The 16123-nt window shown below is 47.6% G+C and overlaps 1 protein-coding gene across 1 annotated transcript; it reads left to right on the top strand.

Annotated features, from left to right (window-relative positions):
- Nucleotides 1-288: 288 nt before the first annotated feature.
- Nucleotides 289-2679, top strand: LOC119371896 (solute carrier family 28 member 3-like). Its single transcript, XM_037642351.2, is given in 2 exon segments — nt 289-2081; nt 2084-2679. Coding segments are annotated over 2 exon segments (1920 nt in total). The 5' UTR covers nt 289-754; the 3' UTR covers nt 2677-2679.
- Nucleotides 2680-16123: the final 13444 nt, after the last annotated feature.

The raw sequence follows: 16123 nt of genomic DNA, 5'->3' as shown, positions 1-16123 counted from the left end.
CTCCGTCATCGGTTCCATCGAGGGCCGTACACCTCTACCTGAAGCCGCACTTACGCTATCGCCGGGGTCGCCCAGTAACCGCTGCGCCGATAAGGAAGTGCCTAGTGTGAGACGAGGGAAAAACCCTTGTGTAACATATTGCCAGTTCGTCGTGCCGCTGAGAATGTTTACCCTTCGACGTGGTTCAAATCAAGATACCGAAAGAGTGCCGATTGTAGCGCCGAGCTATCGTCGCCATTGTTCAGCTCTTCAATCTGGGCACCGGCCGCAATATTTTTTTCCCAGCCAGCGCAGCACATTTTCTCATCCGGCGTCGTCGACGCGTGCTTCCTTCCCGGTGTAGCTCAGCTGAGCTGACGCGCGAGGCATGAATTCCGTCGTGCGTGCCCCCTTTCAGTTGCCTCGGGGACTTTAGCGGTTGGACGACCCGACGGCAACGCCACGTGCATTTTTGTGCCGTACACCTACCTCGTCGACGCGTGCGCGGCCTTCGTCTAGCGCTGCGCTGTGACCACTTGCTCCGTGCGAGGAAACCTGCTTCGAGCTAGACGGCGAAGGTTCAGACAAGAAAGAAACAGGACACGCGTTGAAACAGAAGGCCGTTTTACGTCAGTATCGCCATTATACTCTTTCAAGACGGGTTTTTCGTTTCGTTCTCCCAGACGGCACGCAGTGATCGGAGCTTCGCCGTAGCGGTGCGGCGCGCGTCTCGTCTCCTCGGCAAAGAGCTCGCTGCTGCTGCGGGCCATCGAAGATGGCCCGTCCTTGGCAGCGTAGCCTGGACATCATGCCGCCCAGCCGAAAGGCTAGCAAGCCGGCAGAGGAAGAACCGCCCGTGGATGAACTGTACCCGACCAAGCTGTCGATGGGAGAGGTGAACCCTGCCTTCCACGACGACACGCGCTTGGACGCTACGGAAATGCAGTATCAGCTGTCTCTGGGCTCCAACTCCGCTCACGGCGGCCGTGCGGACTCTTCGAACCATCGGTCGGAGTCGCCCTCCCCCGAGAAGGCTCCCTGGAAGAAGCGGCTCCCCTTCTTCGCCAAGGTGGCCGTGGTTCTGCTGTTCCACGCTTACCTGGCGGCGGGCATCTCCCTCACGTGGAGCAGCACGCCCGACTACTGCCACGACGTGAAGTTCCTCACCGTCATCACCGTGATCGCGTACGTTTACGTTCTGTGGCGCTTGGTAAACTCGCTGTTGGAGAGGACCGGTGGGGTTTGTGACGCGTACCAGAGCCTCCGCGATCGCGTAGCAGTGACGTGGAAGAAGAGCCGCTTGTTGCGGCCGTGCACGTGGTTGTTGGTGTGGCTGTGTCTGCTTTCGTTTCTGGTGTACGACTCGATCAAGGACATCCAGCGACTCATCTCTCTCGCCGGCATCGTCGTCCTCATCTTGATCGGATTTATCTTCTCTAACGCCCGCTTCAGGGTCAACTGGTACCAGGTGATGTGGGGACTCCTGCTTCAGTTCCTGCTCGGACTCGCCGTGCTGCGCTGGAGCCACGGCAGGGACGCGCTGCAGTGCCTCGCCGACAAGGCGAAGAACTTCCTAGACTACACAAACAGCGGGTCCTACTTCGTCTTTGGTCACCTAGCTTCCGGATGGAACTTGACGCAAGCGCTCGGCGACCTGGTACCCAAGCAGGACATGATGCAAAACGTCACCAACGTCACTAACGTCACCACTGTGCCTATCGCCGACACTATAAAGTCACTGCCCGCCGTTTTCATGTTCCAGGCGCTGCCGGTGATACTTTTCTTCAGCTTCTTCGTGAACATTCTGTATTTCTACGGCATCATGCAACGGCTCGTGCTTATCGTGGGCAGTTTCTTGCAATTCACCATCGGAACCACGGTGTGCGAGTCCATGACGGCGGCCGCCAACATCTTCCTGGGGATGACCGAGGCGCCGCTGGTTGTTCGGCCGTTCCTGTCAAAGATGACGAAGTCGGAACTGCACACGGTCATGACCGGTGGCTTCGCCACCATTGCCGGTAGCGTCATGGCCGCGTACATACACTTCGGCGTGAACCCCGCCCACCTGATGACGGCGTCCATCATGAGCGCGCCGGCCGCGCTAGCTATTCCAAGCTACTCTACCCGGAGACGGAAGAGAGTCAGACGCAGCGGGACAACATCGAGATGCCCAGGAGCGAGGAGAGAAACGTCCTGGAAGCGGCTTCCAACGGGACCAACGTGGGTCTCGCCATGATCGGCAGCATCGTGGCGAACCTGGTCGGTTTCCTGGCCTTCATCGCCTTCCTGAACAGCACGCTCCAGTGGTTCGGCTCCATCGTCACTTTGGACTTTCTCACCTTCGAGTGGCTGCTGGCGAAGATCTTCACACCGTTGGCTTTCATAATGGGCGTGCCCTGGAAGGACTGCGGCGCCGTCGGAGAGTTGATTGGCATCAAGACGTTCGCCAACGAGTTCATCGCCTACTCGAGGCTCGCCGGCGTCATCCACCAGCTCGACGAGAGGTCGACGGTGATAGCGACGTACGCCCTGTGTGGTTTCTCAAACCTCGGTTCCATCGGCATCTGCATAGGCGGATTAGGGGCCATCGCCCCCGACCGCAAGGGTGATTTGGCCGCGCTGTCTTTCCGGGCGCTGGCTGCTGGATCGGCCGCTTGCTTCCTCACTGCCTGTGTGGCTGGAAGTCTCATACCCTAAGACAGCTATCACATTCAGCGTTTGTTTTAACGTGTTTTCAGGTGTCGTGTTCCCCTTATTGAGTGTTTTATTTATAGAGGAAGCTTTACACAGGCAGCTCCTATCTGAATGACATGTACAGCTAGTTTCATCCGGCGATCCCTGCCCCGACGTGGGTGAGGTTTCGTCTCTTTAAACCAAAAAAAGAACGAAAGGTGAAATTTACCGAGAGTGGATGACAAATTCGTTAGACTAGGGGCATTTTCAAACAGTTACTGAATATTAAGAAAAATAATTTTGAGAGTACATCATCAAGTCTTTGAACGCGTAACTGAGGAAGATAAACGTTACAGTCCCACATATAAAGAAAGAAGTTGGTCGGTCATTCATTGAAGAAGGCGCTGGAACAGACTCATCTGTTACGAAGTGTGCGTGTATCCAGCGCAACGTGCTTCATTTTAAGGTACTTGTTGGTATTTATCCTGTAACATTTAACCATCACTGAGCCTGTTAAGGTCGTGGATATAGAGGGAAAACTAACTGATCGATCTTATCTTTTAAGATGCGTGCAAGACACTATCATGACATTGTTTCCGGCAGGGATGATTCAACGAACTCTTTCTGGCTACCTCAGTGACGCGTTGTGAATATTTTAGGGTGTTTTGTCTTAACTGCGATTATCTACAGTCGCCTTCAATATGAGCTGTAACACGGTGATATGTGACTGAAGCAACCCCAAGAAATGCTTGTCCGTGCGAACATACGACAAGAAATAGTGTTACAAACTCTAAGATATTTGTAATGAGGTTTGGTTCTCCAGTTGTTTTAAGATGTGGTTCTGGATCAAGGTGAAGAAGCACGTCTTGCGTCAGAACCACACATTAAAGCAATGAACAAACTAGTCCAATGTCGCACTTTGCTCCAAATGTTACTATGCCGGCGTCGCCGTGCAGTCCTGGGTACTCCTTCGACAACAAGGATCATGTTTCAACTCGTACCCAACACGCCTGTACACATATCTCGCCACCCGTGGCAACATTTACGTAAGGAGAGGCGAGAGTCTGTTTGTTTTACATTTACTTTATCTCGATGGTCACTTGACCACAAGGCATGAGTGTAGGCAAGCTTTCTAATCACGGAATGTCGGCGAATAATCGAAGGTGGATTGCAAGATGTGTATTTATTAAACTTTCTTTCGTTAGTAAATGGGCCATCTTGGTCAAGTGCGTAAAGATGCGATACCTTTCTTTTTAATTAGGTATGCGTGTTAGCATTCATTCTGACTCGAACACTGGTGAGTCGGTAAGACATAGCGCTTTATTCACAAATGCAACATATATCGTGTGTAGTGAATTGCAGGCATACTTACGCAGAAGAGACTGTCACGATACCACGTAATGCTAGCGCTGCTGCATGGGTATATTCCAGAATGAGATCGATGAAAAAATAATTTACGGCGTTATTTTTTCAGTCGAGGAAGGAGGGAGCCATAGCTCAGGCGGTGCACCTGTTTTTTATTATGCCTGTTTTTAGTGCCTGTTTTTATTACGTTGATCTCGTGCCCTTGTTGCTGTTTTCACAGTCCATGTTGATGTACAAGTATGACTGCTGTTTACATAAGTGTCCTGTGCACATGAACTCACTCGAGTGCGAATGCTCTAATCATGAGACGTTGGTGACGTACGTACGTACCGGACTCTGCTCTAGGTACTGGAGACCGCAGCGACTGTGTGCTTGTGACGTGTTATGCGCATCTGGTACTTATCGTTATTTTTATATATTTCTTTTTTATTTTTGTCTGAGTAATATATCTGGTATTTTGGGACAGCCAGCTCCAATGATTCCTAACTGCCCGTTTTTTAAAGTATGCAATAAAAACATTCCGGCAGAACCCATATCAACATGAGTGCCTGACGTTAAGGCGATTAGCAATGAAGCAATATTCATTGCTATAATTATTCAATTTTCTTTTACAATTTTTGTATACACTTGCTTTTTGGTCACACATCATCATCTCTGAAGCTCAACTCTCTCTGCTCGACCCTCTCCGCTCAATGAACTGGTCTCATCCTGTTCACATCAGTTCCTTCCCCGCATTCGATTGCATTGTGCCGACTTTCACCAAGGGCAACTCCTTCAATTTCTTGTTGCCAACTTCTCCACTTTTTTGCTTCTTGTTCTGCTTGTCTATTGGGACAGCTAAGCTCCGGCAAGTACCAGTAATGGAGTATTGGCAAAGATTATTAACATACGTAGTGTCACGTGGCCAGTTGAACATACCCTCAATGGAATGGAATAACATTGTTTAGGTCATTCCGAGCGTAAACTAGTACGTAGCGGACAGCTCCCACGTCGATACAGATAGGCCTAACCTCTCCGCCACGTCGCGGGCCCTCAATGTCCTTAGATTATTTCCAATGGCAACTTAAGCGCATGCCATCAGGTACATACCTAGCCGCACAAGTTCACATGGAAGCGGTTAATCACCGACATCTTGGAAGTGGGTAAGGTTTCATATAACAATCACAAAAGATATAGAATAATATTTTGAAACTTATGTGAAGACGGAAATCTGCTATAACGTCAATCTCTGGCCATCGTGTCCAGTACGCGGAGCGGCCAGCGTGGAGGCCTTCTCAGAACGCGTCTGCCAATCATGACACCCGTATCGACACTTCGGCCCATTATTGTCACAATGACATCCACCAGATAATCACAGAGTTATATGTACTTCTCTGGTAGGTGAAAGTGTTTTATCGTTTACCGCCGTCTCCATTTATGTCTATATGCGCAGCTGTGTACACGCATGTGTGTGGCATTCCACAAATGCGTGTGTACGCAAAGTATGTTCACGGAGTTTCTCTTTGACGGCCTTGCCACTAACTCTGAACCTCCGACTGACCAGTTATGAGAAGATGACAAATCAATGATCACAGTGCTTTAGTCACTTTTCGACACACTTCCCGTGTTCGTCGCCAAGATGAAATCACTATACGCTCAGTCCGTACAACAGGTACTGGATGTTCTATGCCCAGTACTTGCAAGCCTTCAGTAGGCACCATGACTCGACGAGTACTGCCAATAATAATAGGACAAACATGTGGAACGTGATACGCCTGAGATCCTGCATCCACGACTATCAAGTTGTAAAGATACAAACGTGCATGGAACGCAGCAGTGTTGTTTAAGCTCAGGCGAAGTTTTCGTGCGCTCACTTCTTTCTATCTCCCTATGTTTTAATCCCCTTCCCCCAACGTAAGGTAGCAAACCAGACGCGCGTCTAGTTGACCTTCCTGCCTTTCCTCCTCCTTGCCACTACTGATATAAACATTTTCCGCATTGTGCTATGAGAAAATTCAGAATGTGTCTTTGCAGGGTTCACTGTTGTATTTTCTGTTGATTTCCTTGTTTTTTGTCGAATTCGTGAAACATTCGTTGCGTTGTTTTTTGTAGTTCTTGGAAATAACGCAAAACAATGAGGTTTAGTCACTTGACAACGGTGACGCTTGCTTATTTTCACGCACGAACGATTTAGAAAACTAGATCTGCCCTTCGGAATGTGGAATATGTTAAGAAAAAATTTATTCCATCAAAAGAGGTTAACGAATTGTTTCTGAGAAAAATATTTATTTTCTGAGAAATCCACACCAACAGTGTTACAGGAAGGCCCTGAAACCTACAAGGTTAACGAGTACGCATGTGCTACCAGCAGTTTTCTTCCCTGGTCATCTTCCAGAAGAACAGCGCGAATAAGGAGGACAAAAAAGGCACACAAACAACCACACGTAACGCTCCTCGTTTTTAGCGCTGTTCATCCGTAAGGTGTTCAACCAACAAGATGACAAGTTCACTCTTCACACCCTCCCTGCCACAGCTGCCGTTCTTTTAATTCACCTTCCTTCGGATCAATCACAGATCTCGTCAATCGGATTCAATTCAGAGAAAAAGTGCGCCGCGCACTGTGAGGTATATGTATGATAGTCCCTCAATTAACCTACGAATAAACACAAGCAACTCCCACAAAGAAGCGGCGTGCTAGTCAATCACTTATGTAAGAGAGTCGTGCAAGCTGCTTTCCTTTAGAATTGTTTGTATTTTCCCTTCCTAATATAATCACAACGCTTATCGTAAACTAAACGTTCGACGTTCATACGTAAAATATGGCCTTTGGTTAAGAGTGATTTCAGAATCTCTGATGAAGTTCGCCAGGACGTTCGTGATTTTTAAAATCAAAACTAGCGACACGACATGCAGAAAGTGCTTGACGTCACGGAAATAAGCAAATGTGATTGAATGCATCAAAAACTTGGAGGACGCTTGAGCTTCGCCTACAAGAGTAGAACGCGATAGCTTAATCGTGCCTCGTGCGCATCGCCCTCTCAGTTGCTAGCTAGGCTTCGTTTCTGGGTGCATGCCTCAACCGTGACGTAAGGAAGCGAACGACTGTGCGCGTAACATTGGCCTTTTCAAACTATCCTAGAACGCCTACTGCAAGTACATGTGTTATGTGCCCACTACGCCATAATTACTCCTTTTGCGAATCAGCGAATGGCCCACTACGCGTCCGTAAGGCAACACGCGATCCTACGCGGCTGTTCACTTTGTTGATGCGTTTGCTGACGATGACGATTAAATATGTCTGGGCGCTTTGTAATGGGTAGACCTTTAAACACCAATTCGTTGCAAAATGCACATCTTAACGCGATAGCGTTAAAGAGCTCATTCCTCGGAAATTCCGGTGTCGGCGTCGATGTCGGTGTCGGCGTCGGCGTCGTTGGTTGTGAGCGAAAAATCATAACCTTGTCCGTGACCGAAAAATCGAGAAAGATGCAAATAAAATAAATAAAAAAATCTTACGCTCGATAGACAATTGAACCCAAACCGTCCGCGAGGCAACCGGGTGTTCTACCACAGAGCCACTCCATTGCTTGGGAACTGCACTGAAATTAACTTTAATGCTTCACAAAAATACGCGTCCTGTGTGCAGGTGTCACAGGACGAGATATAATATCGCAGTAAACCGGGGTGCAAGCGTATATTGCCATCGGGCGTCACAGCCTGTAAATTGCATAACGAGTTGGTGGTTTTAAAGCCGACCACCCATTACAAAATGCACACACATTACTGTGCGTATACCCCTGCGAACACGTAGTGGGTGCATCGCAACTTCGAAAAACGTTTAAAGCATGCCACCCATTACAAAGGGCACACACATTAGTGCGCGCATTCTCTTACCCACACGTAGTGAGTACGCTGTTGTCATAAAGGTGCTGTTTAAGAAGGCGGAAACTTTTACCTTTACTATAGGTATGTCGTGTGTGTGTGTGACTGGGCGACTGAACATAATGACAAGCGAAACAGAGCGCGATGAGAATGGGGCCGGATATCGCTATCGCGTTCAACTCTTAAAGGCGAGGCTTAAGCGTCCCCCAATTTTTTTTAAGCCTGGCGCGAGTCTACGCTTCCGCCACGCAATATTACATGCCTTAAGGAGACTCCATCCACTGCATGACATTCATATAGTATTTTTTTCCGAAGCAGTTTCAAGAAATAGCGTGGCTCTGTCGTATAGAACACCTGCTTGCCACGCAGACGGCCTGGGTTCAATTCGCATTCGAACCGAAGTTTTTATTATTTATTTCATTTGCACCTTTCTTGATGTTTCGGTCACGGACAAGATGATGATGCTCACAACCAACTACGCCGTCACCGACGCCGGAATTTCTGCGAAACGAGCTCTTTAACGGTATCGCGTTAAAGGTGAAAAAGACGGATTGGATAGAACGTCTATGGAAACTCTCTCTGTGTGGATGGGACAGTGACGGCTGTAGGTGGAGCTTGTATTTATTCTTAGTTTGTCACTGACTGTAGTTGTCACTATGTGTTTCACGTTAATGTCTGAGACCGACAGCCGCAACGCTGAGGTAATTCACTCACGAATGCTGACCTCTCCATACTGACTGCTTTGCAGGAAACATATCACTGCCATTGAACGCCAACAGTGTCACGAAACGCATCCGCTAAGGTACCAGTGCGCTAGGCTCATAATTTCTCTCAATCTCCACGTCCCATGTGAACACGGCGCTGGCAATAGGTAAGTGCATCGGCAGCAGTGACGACACCAACTTCATGAATGTGACGGCTGTACAGCACAGCCCGGCGAAATTGCACATGAACGAAACTTCGCAGCATCCTGCTTCAACACATTGTGAACATAATCCATTCACATAGTTCTCTCCCAGTGGGATTCAGTTCATTGCACTTTCATTTCTTTAGAAAGCTTCTCCCAACAAACTGGCTCACTCAACAAGGGTTGGTGACGAATTTATGTTTCCTAATTCTCAGTGTTACACTTCTAACTAGGGAACGATATTACGTGCCATAGACACCGTGGGTGTTTTTCATGGTGAAAACACAGCTTTAGCGAACAGCGCCACCTGTAGCGAGGAATAGACTCAATCTACGTTACAGACTAAGAAACCGCACAAGGCAGAAGAAGCTGACTGTTACGTACGCTTACTTTTAGTTATCACGTTAAAATAAGTCAGACGGGAACACAAAGAAACTGTTGACCGACGGAGAATCGAATTCACTTCTTCCACACTTCGCGTACGGGGGCTTCTTGGATTCAACCACCGTGACGCCATTTCTGTGGTCATAAAATTTCTGGAGTACTTGTTTATAAGATCAGCCCTCGGAATGTTAGACACTGACGCTCATGGAAAACACGGCGCACAATTAACTTTTCCTGTGCTTTCATCTGCCTTCACGGACCACCACATAGTGTGGTAGTGACTATAGGTCGGCAAACTCACTCATGAGTCGACTCACTCAGACTCACTCAGACTCACTCAGACTCATATCGAGACGTGAGTCTGAGTGAGTCCGTTTGAGTAAAGTTTTCGTGAGTCTGAGTCCGAGTGAGTTCAGTTGAGAAAAATTATAGTGAGTCTGAGTCCGAGTAAGTCCAGTTGAAGAAAATTTTGGTGAGTCTGAGCCCGAGTGAGCCCATAAGGGCAGAATATATTGCATGAGTGAGTCCGAGAGAGCTCCACATTTTTTGCCGACCTATAGTCATATCTACTCAACTTAAGCATTACCATCAGCCTTATGTCGGCTGACGTTTATACTCCCGTATACCGCCACATACTTCAACGCGCTACCGTTCATACGTCAGCTCAATACTTCTTGATCAGAGGCGTGAGTTGCGGAGGGAGAGGGGTAGGAGGTGCCTTGACTTCCCCCTGCAAACTTTTTCACGGGAAGTTCTTCATAAAAAATATCTTGAGTGAGTCATCGCTTTCAATAAAAAGGTTTTTATTGAATTACGAACTCTGATAACTCGTATGTGAAAGTACGAGATCAAAAGGTGCTAAGTAGAGCACCGATTATGCGAGGCATTGGTGTTAAAGAGCATTGACACTATGGTAGAAAAAGCTAATTACGGGCTAACTGACTCATAAGTCGACTCACTCAGACTCAGATCGAGCCGTGAGTCTGAGTGAGTCCGAGTGAACTATATTTTAAGAGTATACGTTGTTGGGCTAGTTGGTTCATAATCTTCAAAATTGGCTAGCGCGAAAATCGACAGGGACTAAGAAGGAACACTGAAGAAGAGGACAGGCGCCTGTCCTGTTCTTCAGTGTTCCTTCTTAGTCCCTGTCGATTTTCGCGCTAGCCAATTTTGAAGAACTATATTTTGGTGAGCCTGAGTTCGAGTGAGTCCGGTTGAGAAAAATTATAGTGGGTCTGAGTCCGAGTGAGTCCGGATAAAGAAAAGTTTGGTGAGTCTGAATTCGACTGAGCCCTAAGGGCAAGATATGTTTCTTGAGCGAGTCTGAGTGAGCTCCACATTTTTTGCCGACCTATGGTAGTCACTAAACAAAAGTTGGTGCCTTTGGACCCACCTACTTTCCTCGCTCGTGTAAATTGTATTCTGAACGTAGAATGAAAGGCGCATGGCCCAAAATGTCTCTCTACCTCCATCTTTGTCGGTAACCGGGACTTAGCGTTAAACGCCCTATGCATGTAAAGCTACACAGACTCACTTGCAACCCACGCTCAGCTTGATTTCTATCTCGAAATAATGCAATCATTGTCGATGACTACACTGTTATCACTTTTGAAGCGCAAGTCCTTCGACAAAGGCAGACATAAACCACGACGAAAGATTCTACCTCTGTCACCTCTGTCAGTCGCATGTCGGTGACGAAATTAACGCACTGATGGTTCTTTTAACTGAGCCGACCAATTTTTTCCATGGAAGGCAAACAACGAGTTGGCAAAGTCATGCGGTAATGTAAAGTATGTACTTACATTTTGAGTCCTCAGCTGGCAATCTGTGCCTGCTGCAAAAACAAGAAAGCAAATTTGGAAGTTGATTCAGTCCATTGTAATAGAAAGAGAAAATACCTGTCCAGCCACAGCAGTACAGATCGTCAATCACCTGGGAGCGCTGGACTGGTCAGCACTCGAGAATAACAGATTATAATAAGAGTGATAGTGAAATAGATTACGCTAAAACATAGGGCTGGGGTCGTCACAGGCGCGTTAACTTTACGAGATAAAGCAGGTATAGAACGCTTAGAAAGAGGTGTGATAAAACGTAATGATGGCTATTTGAAGCCACCCATATTTCAAGGGATGTGATTAACAATAATCATCAATAACAACTGGCGAAGCATGACAGAATCAAGTTTCTCACTGCCATGTACAGGATCAATCATGTTTCTCAAAGCGTGCGCAAGCAAAGATTGCTAAAGAGCCTTCGTTAAAGCTGGCTTCACCACACCAGTACACTGCGTGAGGTGAAGCCCACTTACGTCAACCTCTTTTCAACGGATACAGCCGCAAATTTTATGTACATGATTACAAGACATTCGGTGTTCTTTCATTACTTCTCTACTACTGCCAATATAACGATGTGTACTAATTACCTGTATAATTAGATCACAGTATCTAAATGAGTTCTCAGTGTGCGGAATGGAAAGCACGTTTTTAATCGATAAAAAAGTATTCTGTCCTAAAGCAAGCCACTAGGTCGTGCTTGGCGAGCTATATCCGGCGTGGTTAACTTTTGTACACTTTATTTGAAGTGCGTAGAGCACGTAATGTACCACGTGAACGATCACGTGCGTGCCGCAGCACCGCTCGCTTCAGAGATTTGAAACAACAAATTCTGCTGATTGACTCACGTGCCAAATATTTTAATTTTCTCAGAAGGCCTATGACAGCTGCGTTTATCTAATGGTAACTTTCAGCACCGGAATGTAAATGTCCATTTGTCCCAATAAACGCAATCAATCTTAATTATTTAATCACACTTAATGTGAACTTTTAATCAATTTGTAGCAGGTTACCGGTACATCCGCTTCGAATGAGTGAGGTCGAGCGGAGGCTTCGGCGTAAATGTGTGGGGCAGCCGTAGGGATTGCTGAGGGCGTTCTTGCGACCACTTGGGCATAACTCAAGGGTGCAGGAGCCGTATGGTTCTGGTGGTACTTGGGCATGACCTCTGCGATTTCTTGCTCGATTGCTCGACGGAGCGGAGGCAGAAGTGTGGTCGACGGCTGTTGAACATACTGCGGGCGAGCAAAGTCCAGCAGAGAGAACTGGCGCGCGATTTCCTCGCGCACGAATGTCTTCATCTCTGCGAGCAACGCGGAGTGGTCGGATATGGTCGACAAGCCAGCGAGCTCATCATCGCGTGATGGAGAGCGACGGGTCATCGATCGCTGCCGGCGCAGCTCCTCATAGCTTTGGCAGAGCGTTATGACCTCTGCCACTGTGCTGGGGCTCTTGGCGAGCAGCATGGTGAAGGCGTCGTCGTCGATGCCTTTCATGATGTGCCGGATCTTGTCAGATTCGGACATGGTGGCGTCGGCTTTCTTACAGAAATCGAGGACGTCTTCAATGTAACTGGTGAATGATTCACCGGTCTGCTGAGCGCGTTCACGTAAGCGCTGTTCGGCCTGCAGCTTACGAACGGCAGGGCGGCCAAACACAATGATAATGGCGGTCTTGAAGTCGGACCACGTGGTAAAATCTGATGCGTGGTTGTTGTACCACAAGCCCGCCACACCCGCGACGTAGAAAACCAGGTTAGTCAGTTTTCCTGCCTCGTCCCATTTATTGGGGACACTCACGCGCTCGTACATCGCGAGCCAGTCCTCCACGTCGGTGCCATCTGCGCCAGTGAAGACCGGAGGGTCGCGGATACGAGGGACACCTGGACATGAGGTCGGTGTAGGCGGGGGCGTTTGCTGGGAGGCGTCTTGAGGCATCGTAGGCGGCAGGGTACGGGATCGAAGAGCCAGGGGCATCGAATGAGGGCCGAAGTTGTTGTGAAAGCCCAGCACCTCCACCAAATTATAAAGACGTTTATTAGCGGGCACTCGGCGATGATACACGACTGCGACAGTCAAGGCGGCGCCGACTCTGAGCGCGAGGAGCGTGCTATAGTGACCTAGTACACTCTAAGCGTGCTGTCCGAGAAGGGCGGAAGAGGACGACCCACTAGTAAGCACTCGAGAGGGCGACCCATTACAGGCTTCCAACGCTTCGCTACAAATTGTTCACATTAGGACCCAAATTGCAACCGCGAAATTAGAGCCAAACAAAAGATATCTCGTATTTGTCTAAGGCGGTGGTTCTCAGCCGTCGTTGTGTCGGGGAACCCTTGTGGACTGGTCGAAGTGATGGCAGAGCCCAGGGTGCAACGTAACAGGGGGTAGGGGGGCGAAGCGCGCGCGCTACCGTGTTAAAAGGAAGACAGAACAGGCGAAGGAAATGCAGAACTATTGCGGCTGATGTAGCAGGCTTAGAGTTTTTGATTGAGGCGTTGAGGCAGCCGAGGTGATCTTGTTCCGAATGCTGCTACATTTCCTGGAGCGGGACCTGTAACTGGGTCCAAACTCGCCTCCAAAAACATTTTTTTTTCCGCGAGCGATGGCGTCGCGGCACCCCTAAGACGGCTCCGCGGAATCCCATTTGAGAACCACTGGTCTAAGGAAAACTGTTAAAATACCACCACTACTAGCACTTCAGCTATTTATGGTCCAGGGTTAGTACTCGGTACCCAGCACCTGCGCAACGTGTGACGCAACAGTTAATGTCGCCTTTATTAGGCCCCAAAGACACGGCGAAGCGACCACACCCGAGTCATAGATCCCATACGAGTCCTCACAGCCGATGATGAAGAAGAGCGCCACGTGATAATGAATGTGTATGGACAAGGAAAATGTGTATTACGAAAACCCACAATAGTATTGTCTGTGACGCCTGTCTACCTTCAAGGTTTTCTCGCAGAGTTTAGCGACTGGCAGCTAGAAAGTTGCATTACTAGTTTTAGGATTTCTGCTGAGAATAGGTGGCTTCGCCAGTGCTCGAATTCATTTTCATAATTGAAGAACGCGTCCTAAAGACAAGACAAAGTAGTTAATTATCGAATGTCTTAATTCAAACACCTGAGCATTGCAAATTCGTCGCGCTGCAGTAACGTCCGACTGTTCAGTTTTTCTACCTAAATGTACAGACCGAGTTTTGCTGTTTTTTTCTGCATGCGGTTTTTAGGAGTTTTCTTCGAACACAAGCGTGCGTGCGTGAGCACACACACACACGCACACACACGTTGAGAAAATAAAGATGAATGACAGATATGAAATAACGGAATAATTAAAAAGTCAATCAACCGCAAAAAACGCAAAGGAAAATGTTTCGTTCCAAACATAGACAGGAAATCGCGTAAGGTGTCCTATGAATGACAACACATGGATAAGGCCCTGATACCGATCTAATGGTACGTGCAAACGTACAACGAGCTGACAACGAGCTGGCAACGCAAGTACTCAGTTTCGTAGCCTCAAGACATCACTTAATAAAATGCACGCATGCGTGGAAACAAGACTCCGAGCTGTCTTCTTTGGCAGGATTCCACTCAAGGTGACATACAAGGCACCCATGTCGTTGCGTCTGTCAGCAAGTGCCGGATCCGCTGCGTACTTCCCGCTGGCAGAGATTGCGAATAAGTGGATGAAGGTATAATTAAAGTTAGAATCATATTACTTAAATGGAATTGATTGATTGATTGATTGATTGATTGATTGATTGATTGATTGATTGATTGATTGATTGATTGATTGATTGATTGAGTGATTGATTGGTTGATTTACTGACTGACTGATTCATTGATTGATTGATCGACTGACTGACTGACTGATTCATTGATAGATCGATCGACTGAATGATTGATTGATTGTTTGATCGACTGATTGATTGATTGATTGATTGATTGATTGATTGATTGATTGATTGATTGATTGATTGATTGATTGATTGATTGATTGATCGATCGACTGACTGACTGACTGACAGACTGATTGATTGATTGGTTGATCGACTGACTGACTGATTGATTGATTGATCGATCGATCGATTTATTTATTGATCGACTGACTGACTGACAGGCTGATTGATTGATTGATTGATTGATTGATTGATTGATTGATTGATTGATTGATTGATTGATTGATTGATTGATTGATTGATTGAAACTTCATTAGACTATAGAAAACGTGTTCTCGCCTGTTGGCGTCAGAACTATTGTGAAAAAGAAAAGAACAGAAAGCAAAAGAAAGAAAAAACGGGAACACAAGGGTGTCATTCTTCAGAGGGTAAGCTTGTAGGGCTCGTTATCGCCGGACAGGAAATGGCCGATGTGCGCAAGGCTTTGCACAATATGTTCAGCCTGACTCTGGCGAGGAGAAAAAGAACCGCCGTGCCTGATTTCACAGAAGGTCAATAGCTGGCGCCACTTTCGCCTGTCGGCCGATAGAGGCATAGAGACGCCTACTGGCACGAGTGAGCAGAGCTGAGGCACGGATCGCCTGTACGTATTCTAGCAGCTCAGAAACCTGTGTTCGTACTAGTTCACATATGCTCTCCTACACTGTAAAAATGTCTAAAGGAGCCCAATATTCAAATTATGCTGGGTAGCACTGATGAGAAGTCGCTGAACTAGGGCGTAGCGGGAGCCAGCATTTTGACAAGTCTTCGTCAGGGCAATATACTCGGCAACAGTAATACCCGTTACTTTGGCACAATGGGCACAAATGACTCGCTCGCGAATAATTTAGCGGACATTGCGATTGCTTGTACAGGTCGTGACCTATCGCATAGGTCGCACTTCACAGCTTAAGATCAAGACGCTTGCATCATAACTTCGCAAAGTTCTCATTTCTAGCAGCGGCCATCAGTGCGCTCAAACTTTCACGTATACGCAGAATTTGGCAAATCGATAATAATAATTGTTGGGGTTTTACGTCCCAAAACCACGATGTGTTTATGAGGGACGCCATATTGGAGGGCTCCGGAAATTTTGACCATTTGGTGTTCATTAACGTGCACTGGCATCGCACAGTACACGGGCCTCTATAGCACATCGCCTCCATCGAAATGCGATCGACGCAGC

This window comes from Rhipicephalus sanguineus, chromosome 10, assembly GCF_013339695.2.
Source record: "Rhipicephalus sanguineus isolate Rsan-2018 chromosome 10, BIME_Rsan_1.4, whole genome shotgun sequence".
NCBI classification, from domain to species: Eukaryota; Metazoa; Arthropoda; class Arachnida; order Ixodida; family Ixodidae; genus Rhipicephalus; species Rhipicephalus sanguineus.
Note: the sequence above shows the minus strand (reverse complement) of the source record. Positions and strands in the feature narration are given on the sequence as shown.